Raw genomic sequence first — 26,953 nt, forward strand, 5'->3', positions numbered from 1 at the left:
AATTTAGCCCAAGTTTGAAGCATATTTTAGCCCCCTCCTGACACGATTGCATGACTTGATTAATACCAATGGATACCTTAGGTTGTCTGTGTATGTATGATACCAGTATCTTCACTCTAGCTTTAAAACTGAGCCCATTACAGGAAGTTTTATTCGCTATTCTGCCCAGCTCCTTATTCATGTTCAGCTTTGCCTCTCGTACCTGGTGCTTCTTAAAAAACATTTTTTTGGCCTGAACTTCAGCCATTGCCTCCCTGTACCTTTCATTTTCTTGTTCTGTCTGTACCCTGGCTCTTCTTTTTGAGCCCTCATTTTTGGTGAGGTATTTTAGCCTAGACAGTTATGCAGTTTTTGGGGTATCAGCTGACAAGTGAAAATATTTTAATGATAACAAGGCATTTATTTATCATGTCAATACATGTAATGTTGTGTTCACACCAAACGCTAGGCAAATTTTCACATCACATTACTTGCGCGAGTTTGATTGCTAGAATATTTTGTGTTGACCTGCTTCATCAGCACAAATAACTCGCATCATACATGCATGAAATTGCTGAATTGATGAATGAACTTCCACTGGTACGTCCTATACATCATACATCCCCAGAAAATTTCAGTGCAAATTGGTTGCTGAAGTTCAGAGTTCAACTCTTGCGAATTAGCGCATGATGCAAAATCTCCTAGCTTAATTAGCGGATTTTGTATCCTTTTGCATCATGACAATCATGTCCATCACGCCACCTGCCGAGAATTCACGTCAAATTGCGTCAAATTATTTGTGCCTAGTGTGAACACAACATAAATTGTATTGTCTATGATGTAAGTCAGTTGTTGTACTTGATCCCATTTAAGGGTCAACCATGGACTTGTAAATGGGCTCCCCCCGGGCCTTGGACATCCGTACCCTTTGAGCCCCCCTGACGGCCCGAGCACAGGTTTTAATTCTGATGCCATTAACTCTTCTTGAGTTTGTCCTCCAAACAAAAGTATCATGCAAACATGATCACTCCGTCTTACAATCAAGGAGCCTTGAGATGTTCTTGAAGTTGAAAACACAGCTCACAAAAAAGGAGTCGCTCCTTAGGTGCTCTTACTCATAACAAAGACAACAGAGTTAATGGTTTACAACACAAAACGCAGTTGGTGTTTTAGAAAATTATGGCCTGCCTAAATAACAACCTGCAGTAAACTTTTTGTGTGTGTTCTGCTTGAGAGAAAAATGTTCTTTTCTGTCATGTGTTTTTAAGTGTTTTGAGAAAAGTCAATGTCAAGTGTGTCAATGCAAGCTTCAAAAAGAGTCTAAAATCCTCTAGGGCGAGTCAGAGTCAGACTTCATGAGCACAATGCAACTCTGAATCCTAACCACTGAAATGACATTTGGACATTTTCTGTCAAAGCTGTTAATAGTATTTATAATTGTTCCTGTATTTCATGAAATGATTTAACCCAAATCCTTTTAACGTACAGGTCTAATAATTAAAAGATAATTCCAGTTTATAACATGAAGTTGGATCTTATTTTTGGCCATCAGTTCTATGAGTTATGATAACTTTGTTCCCACCAAAGTAATTGCTGAGATCTGGGAACAGGACGGCATCACTAAAAATAAGTCAAGACAATTCACAAAGTGAACTAAAGGGCTTTGCTTGTTGCTATCTTGATTAGTTTCAGTTCCTCTGAGACATTATCAGACCCAAACCTGATACTACAATGTCAGAGGTCAAGTCAAGTCTGCAGGGAGTCGAGTCCCACAGCAGTCAGGTCCAATTAAGTCTCAAGTTAAGTCTCGGTCAGGTCCGGGTCTCAGTTCTAAAGCTCAGGCCAATAACAACACTTTAATTCCGGCATCAATAATGAAATAACTTTTTCTTTATATGTCATTAAAACAAAACACAGTCCAGGGTATCTCTGACTCAGTGTAGGGCTACAACAGTGGTTATTTTTACTATCAGTTAATCTGCCAATACATTTTTGGCTTAATTAACTGATGAGTTGTTTGGTCTATAAAACATCAGCTAATACTGGTCAATCTCTCGTCAATGGTGACATCTCCAAGTGACTTGTCTTCTCTGTTTTGCCGGCAAGCTGCGAGCGTTTAGACACACAGAGCCGGATTGGCGAGTTGATACGAGGTGCCCAATTTTCCGCCTCATAGGGTAGACATATTGCCGGAACCTTTTTGGTTTAAAAAGACCGAGACACCCTTCCGCCATGGGAGGGGCTGTTGATGACTTGTGGGAGGAGCTGTTGATGACGCCGCATGTGCGACCCACTGGCGGTGGATAAACAGGAAACAGCTGACAGCAGGAATTAGTGAGCAGCTAGTAGCAAGAGGGAAACGCAAACCTGACAGACACTGTAAAGATGAGCAACTGGGGAGACAAGGAATTGCGCACCCTCCTTGTCCTCGCAAACGAAGAGGCCATTAACTGTCAGATGACGGGGACGGTGAAGAACGGGCCAATTTACGAGAGAATCGCCGACCAGCCACAGCTTCCCTCCCACGTCACTGTTTACGTCACACACTGAGCTACACGTTTTGTTACTTGCTCACGCCCCCCATTGCCCCGAAAAAGGCACATTCTGTATAAACAAAAGTAGGCAGGCTGCATTTTGCCGCACTCCCCGATTTTGTTTTTATACTGCCAATGCTGAAAGAAGACTGATTGGGCTTTCCTGCAAATTTGCTCAATTTCTGTTTAAAAAGGGCTTCTGTGTCAGCCCTGTGATAGTCTGGTGACCAGTCCAGGGTGTACCCCACCTCTCGCTCCCGGCCGCCAGAGACCCTTTACAGGACAAGCAGTTGTGTTTCTGGCTTTTAGAGAGAGTATCTCCTGTTCCCAAATATTGATTCAGTTTTCCTAGACCATGGAAATAACATATTGAAAGTCTTAATTTAGGTGGTGTTCCCCTTTAAGAAGCCTGTACCAGTAAATATTTTACCCTTTATGCTTTAGAAAAAAAAGCCACATAGTTATTATCAAAATTGTTGCTGATAACTGATCACTCTACTAATTGTTTCAGTTCTGCGTTATTGTTTTATGTTGCTTTTACATGAACAGCTGTAGAAGCTTTGTGAGGACCATTACCAAAATTTAATTCAAGGAACAACAGATTAAGAAAAGTTAATATGACTATATAAATCTGTTCCAGAATTCAGTGTGTGTCACTCACACTGCCTCAAACTTAAGTATGATTATAAACTGGCTCATGTTCCGGTCATGACTACACTTTGACACTTCCACTGGAACAGCAGTCAGGCTTTCTTTACATTTACATAAACGATTCACTGAAACATGAAAGTGTGAAGTAAAAATCCTTTATCTTGGATTAAAGTTCAACAAAATTAAATTAAAGCAAAATGACCAACAGTCCCTGTTGAAGAACAAGTATCAGCTGTCATTAACGTTGTCGTGATGAGTGGCAGCTCTTCAATCTCATCACATGGATCACTGCTCATCGACCTGATATGGAAACACACCGTGAACCTGAGACATTGTTAAAGCTAGCTGTAGTTATTGGCCTTTTCAGATCACCACACTCCCAGTGTCAGTAAGGGAAGCATGAAATGCCCTCAATATAAAAACAAAAGGTTTGCTTTGTAATGTTCTGAGCAAGTATTCCAGATTAGATGTTTGCATCACTAAATACATTAGTAAGATATATCTGCAGCAGATATGTCTCTTGGCATGACATATCAAAGCTGATGTAAATTTCAGATAACTCACTGAATACTGAAATGGATGAACAGTCTTTGTTTTGATATTTTACTTTGGTAAAAAAGTTTTCTTCCACATGAAACCTTCAGTTTCTCTGTGCTGTGTCTCCGCTGTGACCAGCAACATCCATGAGTTTATTTTCCAGCTCTCAGGAGTGCAAAATTACTCCTTTCAAAGCAGGTGCATTGGCTGATTGTCAGACACCACCTTGGTCTGTTTGCTTCAGTACATATTAAATGTCAAATTACTTTTTTAATGTTATCAGTTTTGCCTGCTGACTGTTAACTCCTGTGGATGATTTCACACTAAAATGTGACATTTTCTTCCTGCCAGAGAGGCATGACTCCAAAGATCTTGTTCAAGCAGGATAATAGAGCAGCTCATGGAGATGGCTCTGACTCCTCTGGCAGGTGGCCAGATTGAAATTTAATGAGAGTGAAATTTTATTTTAATGACCTCCTATTTGTGTGTTGGTTCCTCTTGCAGTCTAGCTTTGTATGTGTTTATATTTGCATGTTGGAGTCTCGAAACTACGGACAGTCTGATCCAGAACTGCTCCTGAGGCGCAATAATCTGATGTGATGCATCTTAAAACACATTGAAAACATGGCATACGTTTCATCGAACGTGGCTGCAATTTAAATGCCTTGCTCTGAGGATGTTTTTCTTTTTCTTGTGTACACTCTTTTGCTCCCCTGAACTGTGTGAGGACATGTCTTATCCATAGCCTCAGGACTGGACTCTGTATCACCCATGTAATGTTCTCTTAAAAGATCAGTTTGCCCGGAAGACCACTTGATGTGGGCAGTTTTTTGTTGTTTTTTTTAATGTGTTAAAGAGTGGGTACTAATGTTCAAAATTGTTATGCAGTCCAAACAAAACAAATCAGCCTTGTTGAATCTTATCAAAGTGGCACAAACATATCCACCGATGCTGTCCAGGTGCTCTTCATCAATGGCAAAAACTTGTGTGCCAGAAGTGCTGAACTTCACCAGAACTTAAATTTTGCGCTAAGTATCTAACTTCCCTGGACCGGTAGCAGCTAGTATGGCTAGTTTGAAAACTAAAGATAAGCTGTATCAATGCAGTTTATTGTGTTTCCAGTAGTTAAGGCAGTAGTATTGATTGTTTTTGGCCACTTGGGGGCAGAAGAACAAGCTGTAAACTCAACACTGGCATTATCATTAAAAGTTGTTACACTTATGGTTACATGATGGCTTCTCATTCGGAATGAAATAAATCTGAATGAAATCATTCGGAAATAAAGTCTTTCCAGGTAGGTTACATGGGAGATATTCATTCCGAATGAGGGTTTACATGGGAAATCAGTTTAATCGCCTTTTAATCGCCTTTATTCGGGTCTGTGCAAGGTTTGGGGCAGGGAAGGTTTCTGATTGGATAGGGGGCGGGGTGGATGTTATGTTTTTACGTTTACCGGAAGAAAACACTGTAGTCCTCATTCCGGATAACAAGATGCTTGATGACGCCGTTCTTAGTGCCTTTATCAGGCTTGTTTTGCTTATATTCTTGAAGCAGCAGGACGACAACAACCTTGTTCTGCTAATGCTTCGTCTCTTGAGGAGGAGAAGGGAGGTAGAAGGTCGAAGAAGGGAGATAGAAGACCGCTCGGGACCGTGTCTTGTTTGTAGAAGCTGCCATCTTGTCGCGTGCGCTATATACGTCATCACACCAGAATGGCAAGGAAACGAGCATGCGCAGAAAGACCGAAATGAACTTAAAGAGGAATGAGTGTATACAAGTGCGAGAAATTCTTTCATTCGGTATTAGAAACGGAATATTCCAGCCCCTTACATCGGAATGAATTTTCAATCACATTGGCCATTTTCATACCAGATTAGGTGTTTGCAAGATCAGTTTTAATAGCAATGAACTTTCATTCTGAATGAAAAGGGAATTAAACTGTCCATGTAAACGCACTCCATGTTAGCGAACAGTTGCCTATACACAGCCAGCAACAATAGCATTCTTTTGGAGTGGTGTTTCGGACCACTTTACAAATATTTATTCTCCTTTTAGCTCTGTTTTTGGTTTCCACCTGGGAGATATGTGGCAGCAGTGAATGAAAAAGTAAAGTTGTCGGCCATAGAACTGAAACAATGAGCTGAAATATACTTAAAAAGCAACATAGAGTTATAGGATACATAGCAGGTGATAGTGGTCTGTGGGTTTCTGTAGGAGCGACACTGTTCTCATCAGCATATGGTGATTTGACCTGTTGTTAAAATAAAACAGTTGGTTGGAGCAGGTTATGCCAGCTGTACACCAAACGACTTTTCAAGAAATGTCATTGTCATAGACAAATTTTCAATGTTGGATCGGATTCAGGAGAGTTCTACCTCAGTCGGTCCCATGACCATCCCATGATTTCAATCTCTGGTGTAAGGTGGTCATAAAACTCAGTCCTGCAGTGAGTCTTTTTCTCGTCCTGATGTTACAACAGAATCAAACATATTTAGTTTTCTTGTTAAGTTCTTAGTCTTGGCTCATGGATATGGTGAAGTTTCATTATGTCAACATACCCAACAATCATTGGTGTGCTCTCTGTAGCACCAAACAGGAAGCAAACACCAAACACTGAACTGGGTGGACGGTAACTATGGAGGGGACTCTTGGGAGGTGCAAGAACTTGAACAAGTCTTGGTTCTCTTGCTCTGTGGAGAAGGAGGAGAAATTGGTGGAGTTGTGGAGTGAATAAAAGTCTGTTTCATTCTGCGTGTATCTGATCCTCAGGTTAATCAACTCAGGCTGGTAGCACATTGAGGCAACAAAATCCAAAATGTAAAATTTGTATGACATATGTTGAATTGACAAGAATACAGTCGAAATATAATGCCTTTCATCTGGTGTTTCTATGAGAGTTATGTGTTTTTGCAGACACATAAGAAGTTGTTTATATGTCATATTTCTTAAAGGGAGTTTGGTGCAATATTTTCCACCAGGAGCAGGATGTGAAATAATGTCAAACGGAATCTAGTTGTAGTCTTGCTCATAGTGACTGATCCTCAGTCTTTGCAAAATGAATAGTGTGTGACTAAAAGCTCACTTTGTCTTTTTATGTGAGACGGTGTCAGATTTTAGTTTCTTGTTTGTGTTCTGTGCAGTAGTGGTATATGGTGCAGCATTCTTCATTGACAGTATGGGTAAAGCATCTCTGACAAGCTTTTTAAGGAACATTTCTGTCATAAATGATCCTTCTGCTGTGAAAGACTCTAAGTTTGTTTTCTGAGGAGCAGCAGCCAAGATTTAGAAATCATTAGTAATGCTTTAATATAAGGCCCAGTGGGAGCAGGAGTGTTGGCTTCATTTTTATGCCTAAACCTCCCCACGAGCCTGTTAATAGTGTTTCAGAAGCTTCGGGTGGGCCGCGGAGAATGCACATAGACACAAGCACACCTTAACAATCTCCACCACACTTCAACACATAACCACAGACCTGTGTGGCGTCTCTCTGCCATGTGAAATGCCTCGGCCAGCATCTTTTCTCCTGTTGCGGTGTGCTGCTGGTAATTAGGCCTCTGTTGTTGCTGCTGTCACCACTCATTTTCAACTCTATCGAGGCAGGGGGAAGAGAAAAAAAAGGCTAAAACAATATTGCCTCAGTCATAAAATCCAGTGTAATTATCCCAGGTTTTATGTGCCCTAGGAAGTCAAAAATTCCCTTACATGACAAGAAGTAAATTGCCAGCACTAAATCAGCTGCAGCTTGAGAACACCTTGCTACTGGAAGCACCACGCTAACATGATAAAGAAAGATTTTATGCAATGTAAAGGTGGAATTTGTCTTGTTTCCCTGATTTCAGGCAGTTGTTTAATATTCACTGAGGCATTCTTCTGTGAAACTCACATCCAGCCCCAAACAGGATGAAATTGTGCAGAAACAACAAACATTATTCAAGGCTACTGTAAAATGGGATGTCAACCAAGAAAGATTTGTGGCAATAATAGCTTTGGTCATACACTGCTTTCTCCATACAGACTAATAGAGGACATGCATCAAACCATTTGGTGTTTCACATAAAGAAATGAAGGACGAAATGAGACAACCTTCCAGCGTTAAAGCTGACCATGCACATATTAATGTCAGCTGCCTGTGGTTGTTTGATGGAGAGTGCCGTCCATGATAGTGTTGGTGGTGTGTTGAAATTGGTGTGGCCAGACTATTAGCATTGCTTTACCTGAATATATACAGTATATATTACAATTCTTATAATAGGACAGGGAACATGATGCTTATACAGCCATTGAAGAAGATTAAGTACTTTATTAGTCGGGTACACACACACACACACACACACACACACACACACACACACACACACTCACACATAGGTACCATAGATGTGCAATTGGAGAGATGTTAGAGAGATTGGGCTGCCCATGGTGAGGCGCCCCATGTTCACCCATCCGCGTTCAGCACTTGGTCCGTGCAGGACTTGAACTAGCTACTCTCCAGTTCCCAAGCCATGTCCCTACTACTAGCTATTGCCACCCCCAAAGTGTGCTTTGAAGTTATGAAACAAAGTGTGGCACCTTTATCTTTATCTCAAAATAAAGATTGAGATTGACCTTGAGCCTCACCCCTCCCTGTATTGGCAGTGTTGAGGTTAGAAGATGTTGATAATAACCCTTAAGGCTAGTTCACCCCGATTTTGCGTCGCGGAGACTGTTGTAATCTTTTTCAGTGTTCATACCTGGCGACATGTGTTTCTGTCATCGGGAGTCTGACCAACTGCGTTGCAACCTGTGTTTGTACACCACAAGATTTCCCCAACAAGTCCTCACTGACAGAGCCCCAAATAACGCGGTGATGTCACCAAACTACGTTTTTTTAACTTGGAGATGGCACATCGTAAAGGCATGGATATTCTTCCCAGTGTTGAATCAGATCTGCCTCCAGGGCCTGGGTCCAAACACAACGCGCTCCCCGTCATCCTGTGGACGCCGCCATTGTTGCTGTTGCTTGCCGGTTTGTCAGTGTTGCTAGATCTTGGGAGAGAAACAAGCAACTGGGGCTATGGAAACAAGCCCAAAAGAAGCGACTTCCGACATACTATCATGTGTTTAAATAACTTAAACGGCTATACATAGAGAAAGGCGACGTTTAGAGAGCAAGCCCAAATAAATCACTGGCATTGCATTTCATTTCGACATGTAATAGACTTTGAAATATAGTCATTAAATAGATCTGAAATGATCAGTGAGTTAGCCGATCTGCAACCATTATGGTAATCCATTAGTCGATTAATTGATCACGCAAAAAATGTCCCTAATTCCAGCCTCTTAATTGTCGGGATTTGCTGCTTTTCTTTGTCATATGTCCACCCTTTTCACACCATGAACTGATATTATACTACAACCTGTTTGCTGATTGGCCAACAGAGAGGGAGCTTTATCATAACTGAAATAGACTTTACTTCACCCACCTCCTATAAAAAACCTCCAGCTGGCGATAGCCACAGCCGAAGACATTTTATTTTCAGGATGTCTGTCCATCCTACCCATTTCTGTGAATGCTATATCTCAAGAGCACCTTATGGATTTTTTTTGTTTTTTCAATGTATGTCAAGAGCGCCTTGAGAGATTTTCCTCAAATTTGGCAAAAACATCTGCTTGGACTCAAGAATTAACTGATCAGATTTTGTTCGTCAAAGGTTAAAAGTCAAGGTTACTGTGACCTTGCACCTCATAAATGTGATATGTTTCAAAGACCTTGAAGGATTTTTTTTTTTTTCAAGTTTGGCACAAATGTCCACTTTGACTCAGTTATAAACTGATTAGATTTTGGTGGTCAGAGGTCAAGGTCATTGTGATCTGGTGTCCTTCTCATTCTCGTGAACATAATATCTCAAGAGCACCTTCTGGGAATTTCCTCAAATTTGGCACACCCGTCCACTTTGACTCAAGGATGAACCGATTAGATTTTGGTGGTCAGTTGTCAAGGTCACTGTGACCTCATCTGTCTCATTCTTGTGAACGCCATATTTCAAGAACACCTTGAGGGAAATTTCGCCAGTTCATGTCCCCGTATGGATAAAGTATGGAGTGTGGACTGGTAGCTGGAGAGGTGCCAGTTTGCCTCAGAGGAACTGCTGAGGGGCCCTTGAGCAAGGCATCACACCACCAACTGATAGGGGTGTCTGTCCATGAGCTGCCCCCTTGCTTGGACATATTTCCGTTAATGCATTTGTTTGTGCATGTGTATGTAAATTGGCCCTGTGTGTAAATAACAAAAAACATACTTCCCCTTGAGGGACCAATAAAGGAATACTTGCTTCCTTTCTTTTAGTTGCCGTTTAAAGTTGTTAAAGCTCACAGCCCATAAACGTGTTAGTTTCTTTTGATGAATGATATAATTTCCTATTGCCCAATAAACAAATGTTCCTTAGTCCAGTTTTGGTTTGTTGGGAACCCCTGATTTACAGCAGATGTACCAGTTTGATTCAGGACTCACTTGATCAATCAACCTTTCACCTTGTGTGCTTTGAAATCAGTTGTTGTCACCAATGTTTGGATGAGGTGTATTGTATCCTGTTTCATCTACTGGACACCTTTGAGATTGCCTCCTTTGAACAGCCGCAGTCAGGAGGATGCCCTAACCTGCTTTCCTGGCACCCATGATCTCATCTTTGTCAGTCAGTTAGATTGCACTCTGAGCTCGTTTTTACTTATCTGCTCATATGGGAAGCAGATGTGAAATGAGAGCTGTGTGGCTGACACCTGTTTATGTTGCAGTATATGTAAATGGTTCAGCTCCTTTTGAAAGAGCAGTTTGAGTGCACAGGATATATTTAACTGTCTTTCTGGAGTTTGTCACAGAGAGCAGTGTCTCGACTGATGAATTCACTGTTTCTGATCTTTGAATCTTCTCTTGTAAGAGCTCCATTAGTTTATCAAACTGCAGTTTAAAGCCTTATTTAGATCCTCAGTAATTAAAAATAATGTCTGGTATCATAGTTTTGACTATGAAGCTCCTCATTAAGTATAAAATCGTCATCATTCCTCTCACAAAATGACTGTAGAAATGTTAAAGATCCAGCATCCTCCCTTTTTTGTCCCACTTAGTTTGACCCCTCACTAGTCTTCCCACATGAGACAAATTACACTCAGCTTACAAAGTAGATTTCATGCAAATCCCATCCCTCAAATCTGCATTTCCTTATCATTTCAAACACAAGGTGCAGTATGTAGGCCAGTCATGCAGCTTCACTACAGAGCAGAAACAGATACAACCCATATTTTTATGCAAAATGCTGCTTATTGTTGCTGTAATACCCTGCATACTAGCTGGGCATTTTCCATAAATAAAGATCTTTTTTGTCAGATGTATTAACATTTATGATTAGAAATATAAGGATGTACATGCCCACAGGAGAAACTTTGCTGTAGTGTATTCTATACATCTGTGTCCTCTCTCATCATGGGGATGCAGGAGTGTGAATGCCAGTGAACCGTGGAGTGTGGATATTAATGGCGTCACAGCAGACACAGTAGATTTCCACTCTAGGCTGATGGCGAGTTGCCTGTCGCCTACCTCTGTGCCATTTTTAGCCTGTGGCGGCTCTGGCTGCCCTCATTGCCACCTTACTGCACGGTGCCACGTGTGGGCAGGCGCTGGCCGGGGGCCTCTCCCATCTCCTGCTGCTGCACGGTGGGGCTCCCATGGGACTGGGCTGTGGGCCGGGGTGGGGCAAGGCGGAGGAGTGGAGGGGGGGGTGGGGGAGGGGGGGCGGTCACCACTGACTGAAGCACACTAGCGGTCTTAAGGAGCGCTGCTGAGGGGAAGTCCTGTGCGTTTGAAGTAGGGACCTCAGAAAGCCTGTTTACTCAGGAGGGGGAGGGGGGAGCTGGCCCGCTGCACAAGAATGCCTGTGTCATGACGGGAGCGGCGGAGAAGAGGAATGCACTCCACAATACCAACACTGTAGGAGCTGGGCCACAGCTGAGGTGGCAGCCATTTCTTCCTATTTATTTTAGCTCCCTCTCCACTCAATCACTGGCCCTGTCTGCGGCCCTAAGCATCCCTGGAAAAATGAAAAATGGCCCACGCTTTTATTTATGGCTTGAGATTTCCAACTATTTACCAGTGCAGTATCTTCACCCAATGTGGATAAAATACAGAAACTGTGATTTTTTTTTTCTGGCTTTAAATGTCTGTTTATTCAGAGTGAAGGTCACATAGCACAGAGACGCTCTGCCTTACCTTTCCTCAGGTACAGGTAGTCATACTAAAAAGATTTCAGTGGGATCATAGTTCAGTCTTGTACACTAAATATGTTCTGTGTGGTTTGCAGGAGAGTGTCAGTTAATTTGACCTGGTGAGAACTCCCGAATGCTGTGAATGCTTTTATCATCTTCCAAGAGGGCTGCGCTGTGGATCAGCACCAATACGTATGGCTGAATGGTTATAAATAAATGCTTATATTCATCTGATTCATGTCATCTTAACTGGCTTAAACACCAGAGAAGGTTAATACCAGCGCTGATCTCCGGCCCTGGAAGATTTGTTTTGACTCACACTGCTGCCAATTTTCTAACACGGCAGGACGAGAGTTCACCAAAACGTCTTGAATACACAAGCTACTTCTGAGTCCATGTGACCTTTGTTTACCAACCCTGGTTTGTTTGTAAATGGGCTGTTTGAACCGACATGAACCCAGTTTTTCGTTGAAGGCCTGTAATGTGTCGCTGGCAGGACATTACCAAGTGAAAGATGGCCTCCCTCGCCTTCAGTATATATTTAGTTTAAGGATCACAATGAAGATGAGCTGGTCTGGGGCCATTTACACACGCACGCAGCCAGGAAGTCTGCAACAGCATTTATTCTGAAAAAGTTTGCAATTCTTTAAGTGAGCGCCATTTGCACCAAGCTGCCCGAACATACACCAATCAGCCAAAACATTAAAAGCACTCACAGTTGAAGTGAATAATATTCAGTGTCTAGTTACAATGCAGTATTCTGCTTGGGTAGTGGCATTCATGTAGATGCTTGACACACACTACTCACCCAAACATTGGTGTGAGTACCTCCCACCACCAATGGTAACGGCACTCTCCGATGACAGTGTGCCAGGCCACACTACAAACACTGATCAGGAATGGCCCGAGGGATGTGATACAGAGGTCAAGGCGACAACCTTGCCTCTAAATTCCTCAGTAACCAATATGATCGGGCATCTATAGGACATGGTGGTACCCCACCTTGCAACCCACAGGACACCCCTAGAGGGTATGTGTCCATGCCTCACCAGGTCAGAGCCAAGTCTGATCCACAGTGAGGCCTTTGAACTGTCAAAGCATGGACACAGGACCTCTGGGGTACCACCACCTCCCACGGATGCTCGATCAGATTGGGATGTGGGGACTTTAGAGGCCAGGTGGCTGCCTTGAGCTCTTTGTCACAATCTCAGGGCTATTCCTGAGCAGTTTTTGGATGTGGCACGGTGCATTGTCCTGCTGAAGGGGCCACTGCCATCGGGGAGTGCAGTTGCCATGAAAGAGTGTACTGGTGGTCAGTAATGTTGTTTGGGTGGGTGGATTGTAACTGGTGGCATCCACATTTGTGTCAGGTCCAAAGGTTTCCCAGCAGAATAGTGCACTGTCATGAGATGATCAGTGTTATTCACTTTAACTATAAATGGTTTTAATGGTTTTGCTGATCAGGATATACAAGTGTGTGCATTAGTCAAACATTTAAGCTGTCAGCCTGTGGATATGTAATTAACGCCAGCGTAATTACTGAATAATTATAGCTTTCGTAGAGTGCTAATAATGTGTAAACAAAGAGCATTACGAGGCTAAAAGCCTGCGGTCAAAGCAAGACTGACATTTTGTTTCTTGCTATTTCTCTTCTCTTGATTGATTATGCATATTTGCAGATGGATCTGTGATGACTGACAGAGAGCTTTTGTCAGCAGTTAATGAGATATTTAAGTGAATTTCATTGTTTGATGCATTATATATTCATATCATATACATATTAAGTTGATTCTTTGGTGTGTGGAAGAAGCTAACGAAGAAATCTGAGGTCTTTCGCTTTGTTGATGGAAAATTAACGAGATTCAAATCGCAGTATTTCTTTCAAAATGAAGAGCTTCAGAGTTTGATGAACTGTGGAATATAATAAGATGTAAATTTGTGCTTGAGTGATGTTGTGCAGGTTGAGAAAACATTTAAGGAACTTTTAAACAAAGTTGTGTGCACTGGAGGTTCAGACTCTTCATTCCAATTTGCGATTACCCCAAACAAGATTAAAATGAATGAAATATAGAACTAACAAAAAAGTCCAATTTTCGACTGCCGCTGGGACCAAACAAAACAAACAGAAGGCGTAATCACAGCCTTACTGTTGGCCTGCAGCTCCAGCAAAGCAAAACAGTCTCTGATGATTCATTCATGGGCCAAGTTGTTCCCCACAGAGTTTTCAACCTGCAGCTCTGGCTGCTTTTATGACCAACCAAGCTGCTGCTACCTGAAGGATTCAGCATTTTCCAGTTGTTAGAGTGGGAAATCGAATCTCTAGTACGTCCTGCTGTAAAGCAAAGTGTAAAGTAAGGGATCTATAAGGCCACCTGATCAGTTCTCAGAGCAGGAGTCTTGAGGCTTACCATGGGGACAAGATGAAGGATTTCATATCAGCAATGAGACGTGATGGCCTCGTCCCTCAGAATGTAAAGATAAGCAGTATTAAGATAGACGTTAAGTACTTGTGTGCCATTCTGTCAAAAAGGGAAGTATTAGCATTTTTTCATGGTCTAGATCAGCAGCATTTAGTGCAGAGGGGACCGAATACTGTCAAATCTTCATTTTCATATCAAGTGGAGACAGAAACTTGCTTTGAAGTCGAGTGTGACTTTTCTTTTATTTAACCTCAGCAAATAATGTTGATTGTAAAATCCCTATAAATAACTATAAAGTTTTTTGCCCTCACTCTCTTACTGGCAGTGAGTCATGCTGCATGTCTGTTAGGCAAGAGAGAGGGAATCCTCCTCAGTTCACCTTCCTGAGGTTTCTCACATTTTTCCCCATTAAAGGGGACTTGTTATGCTGTTTTGTCTCTTACATACAGATATATAGGTGCAATTCATATACTCAATGGCCACTTTCTAAGGTACACTACGCATTTAATCACACCTTTCTCAGTTCCCTAATTTCTGGCACACCAGTAACACTGATGCACACACTCCGGCCCGGTAAGTGGTGGTAATGCACCTAAAGTTCATTTGCCTGCCGTGATGGAAGACGAGACAGCATTGCTTGGCTTGTTGAGCAGTCCCGATGGCAGCTTGCGTAAGAGCATGGTTGTGTGCAAATTGTGCAACAAAGATTTTTCTTATCACCGGGTCAAGTGATCAAAGATGGAGAACAGAGGAGTCAAGGAGGGATATTGGGATGAACACAGGTGCTAAAACAAAGCATCTCAGACAAAGGGTGAACACAGGTGTTCCAGCACTGACAGTATGAGGAAAATAAAGTGATTTTTGAACATTAAAGCCTGTACACATGTTTTAGTCTAAACCCAAAATACTAGTTTGAACCTGAAAATGAACATAATCTGTCCTCAATAAAGGGTTTTTGGGGGGAGTTTATTCAAAGCTAGGGTCAACTAACCATAGGAGGTGCTGTATAGAGATGGTAAAGCCTGATGATTACGTGATTCATGATAGCAACAACACTTTTTGTAAAAGAAAATAAAAAATAGAGCCACTGTTTGAAGGACTGCTTGAATGCTGTTTTCACTACAGTGTCACAGAGCTATTATCTCACACTCAACAGATTACAAACACTGTGAGCTCAAGAGCCTTGAAGGTTTTTCCAGAGACTTTACCTGACAAAGCACCCCAAGGCTTCATTAACAGCCCCGTGCGAACGATAAGTAAACACAGGAAACATTAGCTGGATGTGTGTGGAACGGTATGTCAATGATGAATTTAAATGCACACTGTATTTAATTTACTTTAGGCCTTGGATGTAAATGCCCACTAAAGAGTGACAGACAGAAGGTTAAACTGCTACACGAGTGGTTTTGTGCCACTTAAACTGAATGAAAAATACATTCAGAATGCTACAAACTTAAGAGTGATATTTGGTTGATAAAGTTCATGGCTCTAATCATGTTGAAAGAGTTGTTTTTCTAGTTGGAATCAGCTTACATCAAAACTAATAGAATAAAATGATTTTTTTAAATAAAGTCAAACACTGATTTTTTCAACAACAAAAAAAGTAAACTTGCAAGTGTTGTTTGGCCAACTTTATGACATCTCAAATGCATCATTTCTTTTTGTGTGTGTTGTACATAGATTCAGTTTTTGTAATCAACATTTGGACTGCAACTAACAGTTATTTTTACCATTGATTATTCTCTGAAATAATTGTTCGTCAATAAATAATCAGAAAACAGTTTTCATCACAGTTTCCCAGAGCCCAGGGTGTCATCTTCAGAATGCTTGCTTTTTTCAACTAACCCTCCATAACCCCCAAAATATCCAAATTACAATGATAAGAAACAGAAAAAATGCAGCATACCCACTCATTTGAGAAACTGGATCCAGAATATGAACCTGTTATTTTTATGCCCTCGCACCAGTGACACCCGTGGCCGGAGACATTATGTTTTCAGGTTGTCCGCATGTATGAGGATGGCAGTCAAAGGTCACTGTGACCTCACATAACTCTAGAATTCATACCCTAATTATGACAAAATTTCACACAAATGTCTGAGGATAAAATGCTGAAATTATGGCATTTTATGTCCGAAAGGTCAAAGTTTAATTTACTGTGACATCATGATATTACACAGAACACTTTTCTGGCCAATATCATAACTCCGGAACAGAAGGGAAGACATTCGGTCAGTTACTGTGGCGATTTTATTTATCTTTTGTGCTGTTTCATTGAAGATTTGTGTGAAGCATCCATATTTTGCCAAAAACACTATACTTAATTTAAAATTCCTTCACTTCATATATTATATGAGTCTGGACAGACATGGATGTAAACTGCAGCTTCACTGCTTGGCAGAGGCATAAAACGGTGAGGTGATAATTCTAGTTTCTAATGGCTGAGTTGTTTGTTTGCAGTCGTCAAATATAAAATACCAAGAATATTTTTTCTTCTCTTGTCACTCTTTATATTATATGACTAAGAATCACAGGTCATCCTAAACCAGCTGGGGTGGGGAGGGGAGGGGAGGGAAGGGTGAGACAATAGGTTAGTTATTTCAGTAACGCTTTACTTGAAGGTATCTACATAAGGGTGACATTATACTGTCATTACTATGACATGACACTGTCATGAACTTGTCATAAACATTATGTACATGTCATAAACGTTTATGACTGCTGTCATTAAGTGTCAGTCGGTTTTTGTAATGACAAGTTGACATTGTTTGGGTTGTCTTGATTATGACAGCTAATCATTAATTAAAGTGGCATTATCAGAAGTTGTCTTTGTCATGACAAGTTGACATTAAATTTGTTTGGGATGTCCTTATAATGACAACTTGACATTAACGTAAAGACATCTTCTGGTAATGTCATCCTGGTTAATGTCAAGTCATAAACGTTTTGACATGTACATAATGTTCATGACAGGTTCATGACCGTGCCATGTCATCATTATGACAGTGTCATGTCACTCCTATGTAGATTACCTTGAAGTAAAATGTTACCGTTATTTCTTCTTGAGTTTCAGTAATCTCAAAGTTTGTAAAATATGGGGACACGTATGGATGAGATGCAGCTATGTATGTATGATTTATTACAAATACTGTGCAAGGAAAGTAAATAAATATTTGATCAGACAAAACACTGAGTAACCACCAGAATTAAAGCTCTAACACACAGTGACCCCTGGTATCTAAAACATTTACATAATGTGGAGAAGACCTGCAGCTACATGAATCACTCATTAATATTGATTTAACCCTCTGACAGCCTCAGTGCTGTTGTCTTGTAAATAGTGTAATTGTTTATGTAATGAAAGATTGAGGTATAAATGTATTCAGTAGAATTTTAACATTAAAGCCCAAAAGATATCGTTGTAGACAGAAGCATTTGTGTTTCTCAGGTAGTTGCATACGATTTTTTGTCTTGTTAATTCTCACCTCCCCTGTCTTGATCCTTGCACAGAACCGGAGCTGGATGTACCTGGGACTCTGGACTCTGTAGCCCGACAGGTCAATGAGACTGCCCGCAGACGTCGGCGCCGAAATGCCGGGGAGGACGACTACAATATCGAAATCCTGCTGGGAGTTGACGACTCGGTGGTTCGGTTTCACGGCAAGGAGCACGTGCAGAATTACCTCCTCACTCTCATGAATATCGTAAGTCGCTGCCACTTGTTTTGTCACCAGTTTGAATAGTCCTGTTGCAGAGGAGTTCACTTTGAAACTTAATTGTTCTTTGTGCTGCACAGAGTTTAACAGGCATCACTTGATACTGAAGATCTTTTCCTCAGAGCACTGCACTGTGGGTCAATACCAATACACATGGCTGAATGGTTATAAATCTGTGATTTATTAGGCATGGTAGAATGTATTGATGTCAAAGCAAGAAGCTTCTCGGGATAAATACTGTGACAATCCTAATATAGAGAGCCATAATCCTCACACCATTTTCTGTCTGGCATCTGTTCCACCGTCTGTCTCCTTGAGCTTCTCCTTCATCAGTCTCTGAAAAAATAAACGTGTTCCTGAGGATTATTTTCCATATACCAAGATAAATGAGTATCTAACGGAGTTCTTGCTTCGAGGGGTTGAAACATTGCATCATCATAACTTAGTTTCTCTCAAATCCATGATATCCACCAACACTTCTACTGTGTTTTTTACCTTGTAGCTGTAATCTCTGCTGCTTTAAATTGTTTCTCTTTGATGTAGCTCCTCTGTCTGCAGTCAACACTCTGTTACCTCACTCAGTGTCCTGCCCACAGCACGGTCTGATTGGTAACACATGAGTAATAGTCTGTGTCAAAATGCAAAGGAGGTATAAAGATGGGACTTCGTAGCGGCTTTGTAGCGCAATCTCTGTGTAAAATAACAGCTATGGTTAGTAAGTGACTGGATGGTGAAAGAAGGGAAACATTTAGTAGCTGATAAGTCTGAAATTTTTCTCAGGAACTGAAAGAGATCAGAGCAGTGCAGGATGAGAGTGAATATTGGACTTATATTTTCCATTCACTGAGGCAAAGGAAAAACTGTTCTTTGACCAAATGGGCAAAAGAATCAATGAAACATAATTTATTTAAAGCTGTAAAGGAGGCACATTTATTTCTTAAACCATACCGGATTAAAGTTTTCAACATAAAACCACAACTTAACTTTAGTTTTTCATTTCTCAGTAGTTTCTTTCATGTCTTCTGAGAGCTGAGTCAGTGTTAGTAAGCACTCAGTTCTGTTTCCCAGGGCCAGAAACAATACAGAGGAGGTTACGCTGCCCTCTAATCTGCCAAAACAATCACATACTGATTGTAAGTGGTCATGATCTGAATAAATGAGCCGTCGGCGTTAACAACAGCCTCTCTCCTGTGAGACCTCTGCTGTGGTTCAGTGTTATATCGACAGATCTGGAATGATCATAGGCAACACACAGCTGGAGAGGGAGTCTCATGTGTCTGTGTGGCATTCTGCTCTGTTGTCTGCACCAAGATACCAACACTGCTCTCTCTGGAAATGATTACCTCCATTTAGAACACAAAGAAGTGTGCCGTTACATCTCAAGCAGGGAATATCCCGCCTTCTGTGTGCATCTGTCTTTGACGTATAATCAAGATGCTCTATGTTGGATTTGATAATCGATTCAGACGGTCTTTTGCCTTCAGGTTGTAGATTACTAAAGCAGTGTTTACTCATCACAGATGCCACAGAGAAGCCCTTCTAGTGGTGGAAGAAACTGCAGCTGAAGTTACCATTTGCTGGCTGCATTTTAATGCCCCCCCCCCTCCCCCAGCTCCTATGGAGCTGCCGTTAATCAGCAAGAAGTCTGCTGATGATCGAAGCCCCCCAGAGGGATTGGTTGGAGAAGATTGTGCCACGCATACATATATACAGTACACACAAATTCTGACAGGCATGATAATGTTTATGTAAACCACTGATGGAGGAGAAGACTTGAAACGTTAAAGCAGGGAGCTCACCCAATCAGACAAACAAAGCTAACTTCTGACAAGCACGTTATGATTTCAGATCAGGCCTGTGTTTATCAGCAGGAGAAATATGAGCCAGCCATGAAGAGGACTGTGCTGTCATTGATTTTATCAGAGTAATATAGAATCCGACGCAGCTTCAGCTCGCTTTCTGGGGACTGGCTGTAATCCTGAATACTTGTCATGCATTTCCTGTGAAAGCATCGTCCCAGAAATATTTTTTAAAAATCCTTTAAAGCCAGCGGTGCAATCCATAATCTTTTCAAATGCATATGTTCGATAGCATTGATTGTATAATTTTGTTTACACTCTTTTGTGGCAGTCCTTTACCTTTTGTTTCTTTCTGTTTTGTCTGAGAATGTGGCAAAGCACAATTTGAATCACAATACTCAACCCTGACTGCTTTCCACAATTATCCAGATGAGGTACATCTGAGTGGATCAAGGCTTTCTGCTTCAGACAATGCAAACTGGTCTGACTGGAAAGATGTCAACTTGTTTGTTGATGGCAGCCAATCAGAGCCCCAGTCACCAGACTATCACAGGGCTGACACATAGAGACAGACAACCATTCACACTCACATTCACACCTGCAGACAATTTAGAGTCACCAGTTAACCTGCATGTCTTTGGACTGTGGGAGTTTCATCGTTCTGTTTGTTGCAAAAATCAGCAATACAAGACAAAATGAAAAGACACATTTCCTCCTTTGCCTCTCTCCACTGGAATTACCTATCTGGCTGTCATGACTCCCTCCCTGTCTTTCATTTGGCACCACAGCTGCATGAAGGGGCGGAGCTGTCCTCCCTGTCTGTCTCACTCTCTAGCCCTTTTTAAATAGGAGTTGTGCAAATGTGCAGGAAAGCCCAATCAGTCTTTTTCAGCATTGGCAGTATAAAAACAAAATCAGGGAGTGCAGCAAAATGCCAACTACCTACTTTTGTTTATACAGAATGCGCCTTTTTCGGGGCAATGGGGGGCGTGAGCAAGTAACAAAACGTGTAGCTCAGTGTGTGACGTAAACAGTGACGTGGTCAGTCCTTCCGTGATTCTCTCGTAAGTCGGCCCGTCCTTCACTGTCCCCGTCATCTGACGGTTAATGGCCTCTTCGTTTTCGAGGACAAGGAGGGCGTGCAATTCCTTGTCTCCCCAGTTGCTCATCTTTACAGTGTCTGTCAGGTTTGCATTTCCCTCTTGCTACTAGCTGCTCGCTAATTCCTGCTATCAGCTGTTTCCTGTTTATCCACCGCCAGTGGGTTGCACATGCGGCGTCATCACCAGCTCCTCCCACAAGTCATCAACAGCCCCTCCCACAAGTCATCAACAGCCCCTCCCATGGCGGAAGGGCACCTCAGTTTTTTTAAACCAAAAAGATTCTGCCAGTATGTCTACTCTACGAGGCGGAAAATCGGGCACCTCAGATCAACTCGCCAATCCGGCTATGTGTGTCTAAACGCTCGCAGCTTGCCGGCAAAACGGCCCAACGTTCGCTGAAAATCTGGCAGTGTAAAAGGGGCTTCTGTGTGCTGTCCACATCCTCCTCCTCTTCATCAGCATCCACCTGAATATCACTATCTGACCTGTTGAAAGTGAGCTGAGTTATGAAATGATTCTGTGTGCCCCCTTACTCTGTCTTGTCATGGCTGTGTCCCACCGCCACATTTTCTTCACTGATTCTTAGTCCAACGTCTCAACAGGCTCTTACGGATGCGAAAAACGCAGAAAATTGAACCTGTTCCAAAAAGTTTTAATGACAGACAAAAGTTTCAGACTCAGTGTGCGAACATGATTTGTACAATGTTAGGTCGTATTTATTTTTAGATGTGGGACAATTTCAGATGAAAAAGTGGACTCAGTGTGCAAAGGCCTTAAGATGTTATGAAAATTTAAAATTAAACTTTAAATATTAATATGTTCTTAAGTTTGACTTACCTCCTCATAACTTTGACTTACAGAAGTCACCAGTATCACCTACTAATATTATTAGTAGCTTATATTTTGGAATTACCAACTCATAACTGAGGCTACTTAAATCAAGGATTTGACTTTTATTATTTTAACTCAGTATCTCATTTTTATTATTATTTTTTAAGTAAATAGTTTGACGTTTTATTTTCATTTTGCAATTTTGACATTATTTCCTTTTTTTCATCTAGAGATTTTTAAATTTTGACTCAGTATGTCCAAACTAAGGCTTTCTATCCTCCCAGTTTGATTCACTCTAAAGGCTAGTTCACATTACAAGATTTTCACCCCGATTTTGCGTCGCAGAGACTATCGTAATCTTTTCAGTGTTCAGTGTTCATACCTGGCGACGTTTCTGTTTCTGTCATCGGGAGTCTCGCCAACTACATTACGACCTGTGTGTGCACACCACAAGATGTCTCCACCGAGCCCTCGCTGACAGAGCCCCAGATAACACGGTGATGCCACCAAACTACGTTTTTTAACTTGGAGACAACACATCGTAAAGGCATGGATATTCTTCCCAGTGTTGAATCAAATCTGCCTCCAGGGCCTGGGTCCAAACACAACATGCTTCCTGTGATCCTGTGGATGCTGCCTTTGTTGTTGTTGCTTGCCGGCTTGTCAGTGTTGCCAGATCTTGGGAGAGAAACAAGCAACCAGGGCTATGGAAACAAGCCCAAAAGAAGCGACTGGACCTGGCAACCCTGAAAGAAATAGAAATATAAAAGAAATATAAGAAATAGACTCCTGGGGTTTGTGGACCATGAGCCACAACATCCCTGATTTCTGTCTGGCTGAGGGCCTTTGTTGCTGGTCATTCCACATCTCTGTCTCATTTCCTGTCACCTCTCCACTGTCACTATCTAATTAAAACTCAATTTAAATTCATCCTCTTTAAAGTCTGCGCATACATGTACAGATATTTATACACACATACCCAGAGGTGTTTCTGAGTGATTAACTGTGCAGAGAAAAAATGTGAAGCCGTGTGTATCTCTCCCACTTTCACTCACTTATTTATAGTGTTTTCCAGCAGAGGTCCCGGCTGGCTTCGACTGGCGGCAGCTCGGCTCAGTCTCTGAATGCTGATTACTATGATTGACAACAGTGTCCACTTCCTGTCTGCCATGTCTGTTTATCTGGACCTCTGCTGCTCTTTCTCTGTCTCTCTGTGGCTCTGTTCTGTCTCCTTTACCCTTTCTGGTTCTCTCACACTCACCTACAGACTCTGCTCTCACATACACCTTTATTTCACTGCCTTGTCTTCACCTCTCCTCTACTCTTCCATGCTGTCTTTCTGTCTTCCTCCCCTCTGTCCCTCTGTCTCTGTCCCTCTGAATGGTGAATGGCTAGAGCCTTTTTTCCCACAAGGTGCCGATCTGACTAGGAACAGTTTGGGGTTCAAACCACCAACCCTGTGATTAGTAGATGACTCTCCTTGCCTCTTCACTTCTGTCCTTTTGTTCTTCTTTCTCTCCTCTTGTCTTCTGTCCTTTCCTCTTTCATTTTTATCCCACCTACTTATTCCATTCGACCCTTTGAGTCTCCCTTTCTCCATTTTGCTTTTCTCCTCATCTGTCTGCTCATCTTTTCTTACCTTCTTAATTTTATATACTTTATTAATCCCCCTGAGGGGAAAATCAATTTTTCACTCTGTTGTCAATTACACACAGGACCGAACACACACATGCACAAACTGGACCTATACAGGCACTAAGTGGAGAGATGTCGGAGTGGGCTGCCCAAGACAGGCGCTCTGAGCGGTTGGGGGGGTTCGGTGCCTTGCTCAGGGGCACCTCAGCAGTGCCCAGGAGGTGAACTGGCACCTCTCCAGCTACCAGTCCATGCTCCATATTTTTGGTCCGGACGGGGACTTGAACTGGCAACCCTCCAGTTCCCAGCCCAAGTCCCTATGGACTGAGCTACTGCCGCCCCCTGCCTGTCTACTAATTTGCAGGTCAGTGGTTTGATCCCTGGAGTCCTTGCAGTCTACATGTTGAAATGTCCTTGGGCAAGACATCGAACCCCAAATCGCTCCCAAATTCGTGTGTGTGTGTGTGTTGTAAAGGGCTTTAAATGGTCACTAAGACGAGCGCTGTATAAATGCAATCGATTTACTATTTCATGGCCTCCCTCCTCTCAGTCCTTCTGCTCTCTATTCTCTTTGTTTACTCTCATCTTGACCTCTCCTCTCCTCTCCTCTCCTCTGCTTACCCATTCTACCTTATGTTCTCTTGTCTTCTTTCTCTTACCTCTCCCCTTTTGTCCTCTACTCCTTTTCTTACCTCTCATTTTGCTGTCATTCTCTACTCTCATCTTCTCTTTTTCCTTTTATTCTCCTCTCCTCCTCTCTCCTCTCCTATTGCCTTCTGTTCTCTCTACTCACCACGTCTCCCTTTTTTCTTCCTCTCCTCTTCTCTTCTATCCATTCTCCTCTCATCTTTTTTCCTCATTGCCCCTCCGCTCTATTTTATGCCTCTGTGCCAGTGCCAGCTGTGACAGAAGGCATTATGTTTTTGGGCTGTCTGTCCGTCTTTCGTTCCATTCCCGTGAACGCGACATCTCAAGAACGTCTCGAGGAACTTTCTGGCCAAAATGTCCACCTGGACTCAAGAATGAACTGATTAGATTTGGTTGGTCAAAGGGTAAAAGTCAAGGTCACTGTGACCTTGCACCTCATGAACATGGGATTTTTTTTTTTTTTAATTGTGGCACAGACGTCCATTCTGACTCAATTATAAACTGATTCAATTTTGGTGGTCAGAGGTCAAGGTCACTGTGACCTTGTGTCCTTCTCATGCTCGTGAACATGATATCTCAAGAGCGCCTTAAGGGAATTTTCTCAAATTTGGCACAAGCACCAACTTGGACTCAAGGATGAACTGATTAGATGTTGTTGGTCAAAGGTTAAAAGTCAAGGTTACTGTGACCTTGCACCTCATGAACGTGATATGTTCCAAAGACCGTGAGGGATTTTTTTTTTTTTTCAAGTTTGGCACAAACGTCCACTCTGACTCAGTTATAAACTGATTTGATTTTGGTGGTCAGAGGTCAAAGTCATTGTGACATTGCGTCCTTCTCATTCTCGTGAACATAATTTCTCAACAGTGCCTTGAGGGAATTTCCTCAAATTTGGCAAAAAGGTCTGCTTGGACTCAAGAATGAACTGATCAGATTTTGTTGGTGAAAGGTTAAAAGTCAAGGTTACTGTGATCTTGCACCTTGTACCTCATGAATGTGATATGTTTCAAAGACCTTGAGGGAATTCTTTTTTCTTTTTTTTGTCAGTTGTGGCACAAACGTCCACTTTGTCTCAATTATAAACTGATTCAATTATGGTGGTCATTGTGATCTGGCGTCCTTCACATACTCATGAACATAATATCTCAAGAACGCCTTGAGGGAATTTCCTCAAATTTGGCAGACGCCAACTTGGACTCAAGAATGAATCGATTAGATTATGGTGGTCAAAGGTCAAGGTCACTGTGACCTAAAAATAGACATGTTTGTGGCCATAACGCAATAATTCATGAAGTAATTGCATCAAAATTTCACACCATTGTGTCTCAGGAGGACATGATGAAGTGATGACATTTTGTATCCAAAAGATCAAAGGTCACCTTCACTGTGGCCATTTCTGGCCATTACTCAACATTATAACTAACAGGAGACATTTGATCAGATACTGAACTGGTGACACTGATCTTGGGGATCCACCTTGAAACTGTGCCGATTGAATGGATGTTTTGTGCTGCCGAGTTGAAAATGTGTGTAAAGTATTCATGTTTTAGAATATTTGGCTTCTTTGCAGCAACATCCACATTTGAAGCATTGTCAGCTGTCATGGCTACATATGAGTCTGGACAGACGTGTATGTAAACTGCAACTTGACTGGTGAGCGGAGGCATAGTTTCCTTTAGTTTTCTCTTCCCTTCTCTACTCCTCTCCACTTACCTTCTGCCCCTCTATTCTCACTTTTCTTTGGTCATCTTCTCTCCTTTTCAATTTCCTTTTCTTCTCTTATCCTCCCGTATCTATTTTCTCTTCTTGTCTCTCCTCTTGTCTTTTTTTGTACTCTTTCTCCTTTGCTTTGCTCTCCCCTATAAACCCCCTCCTCTCATCTTGTCTTTTACCTCATCATCTCTTGCTCTCTGTTTAATTTCTGCTGCTCATCTACACAGATCCTCTACTTCACTATTCTCACCCTTTTTGAGAGAGTTGTGACTGGTTGTATGATTTCATGAGCTTGTTTGCATGTACTCTAGTTATGAGTGTGTTTTTGCACGTGTGTGTATTTTCATTAGTGACACTATTGTCAACAGTAATGTAGTTTTTAGGGAAACTCTTGCAGACACACACAAACCTACACACCTTATTTATCTCTTTAGCGCTGCTCCAGCTCTACATTTGGTCCCCAACCTGCTACAGTAAAAGAGATTAAGAACTAAGTCCCTTCTTTTAATGCCACATCCTTCATCCTTAATGAGACTCCATTAGTTTAGCCGAGCCTAGCACAGACTTTTACTGCTGGAGAGAGTCAGGCAAGCAAGTAAAGTTTTTGGGACGATATGTCTTCATAAAATGAGCGATCACAGCTGCCAGCCCAGACACTCTCCTGTGTACTTTTTCTCTCATAACATGCATGGCTGCTCAGCACATTCAGCTGTATTCTGCTATCCAATTTAGTTAAATAAATGCCTCATTCAGTTCTGTGATGCTCACAAGTTAGGGGGAATTAGGGGTTGAGACCAGACATCTTGAAAATACATCAAGAATAATTTTGATTTTCTAGGCTGCTGTTTTTGTTACATTTAATGCAGATATTTTTTGCCATTTTTTGGCATACTATTTAGACCTGTCTGGGATATGGATATGGATCTTTTTCCACTGGAGACGTGAGTAAACATTGTGCCTGCTGCTGGTGGATCTGTTTCTGTCTTTGGTGAACACATAAAAAGACACAGACAGGAATGAAAATACTTCCTCTGGTGGCATCGGCTTTCCCTCTCAGGCTGTCAAAGATCAATAACAACTTTACATTTGCTGCACATTTCTCATGAAAGTCTCAGAGGGAAACTATTAAACATCAACTCATTCACCATAAAA

At 41.8% G+C, this 26,953-nt stretch overlaps 1 protein-coding gene across 1 annotated transcript in view; it reads left to right on the forward strand.

The window, feature by feature from the left end:
- Positions 1–26,953, forward strand: part of adamts3 (ADAM metallopeptidase with thrombospondin type 1 motif, 3) — a 222,900-nt gene that overhangs the window by 75,041 nt on the left and 120,906 nt on the right. Inside the window, exon 5 of the mRNA XM_049578474.1 lies at positions 17,867–18,060. Coding sequence (XP_049434431.1) covers positions 17,867–18,060 — 194 coding nt within the window. The remainder of the gene's footprint in view (positions 1–17,866; positions 18,061–26,953) is intronic.

This window comes from Epinephelus fuscoguttatus, linkage group LG6 (genome assembly GCF_011397635.1).
Source record: "Epinephelus fuscoguttatus linkage group LG6, E.fuscoguttatus.final_Chr_v1".
NCBI lineage: Eukaryota > Metazoa > Chordata > Actinopteri > Perciformes > Serranidae > Epinephelus > Epinephelus fuscoguttatus.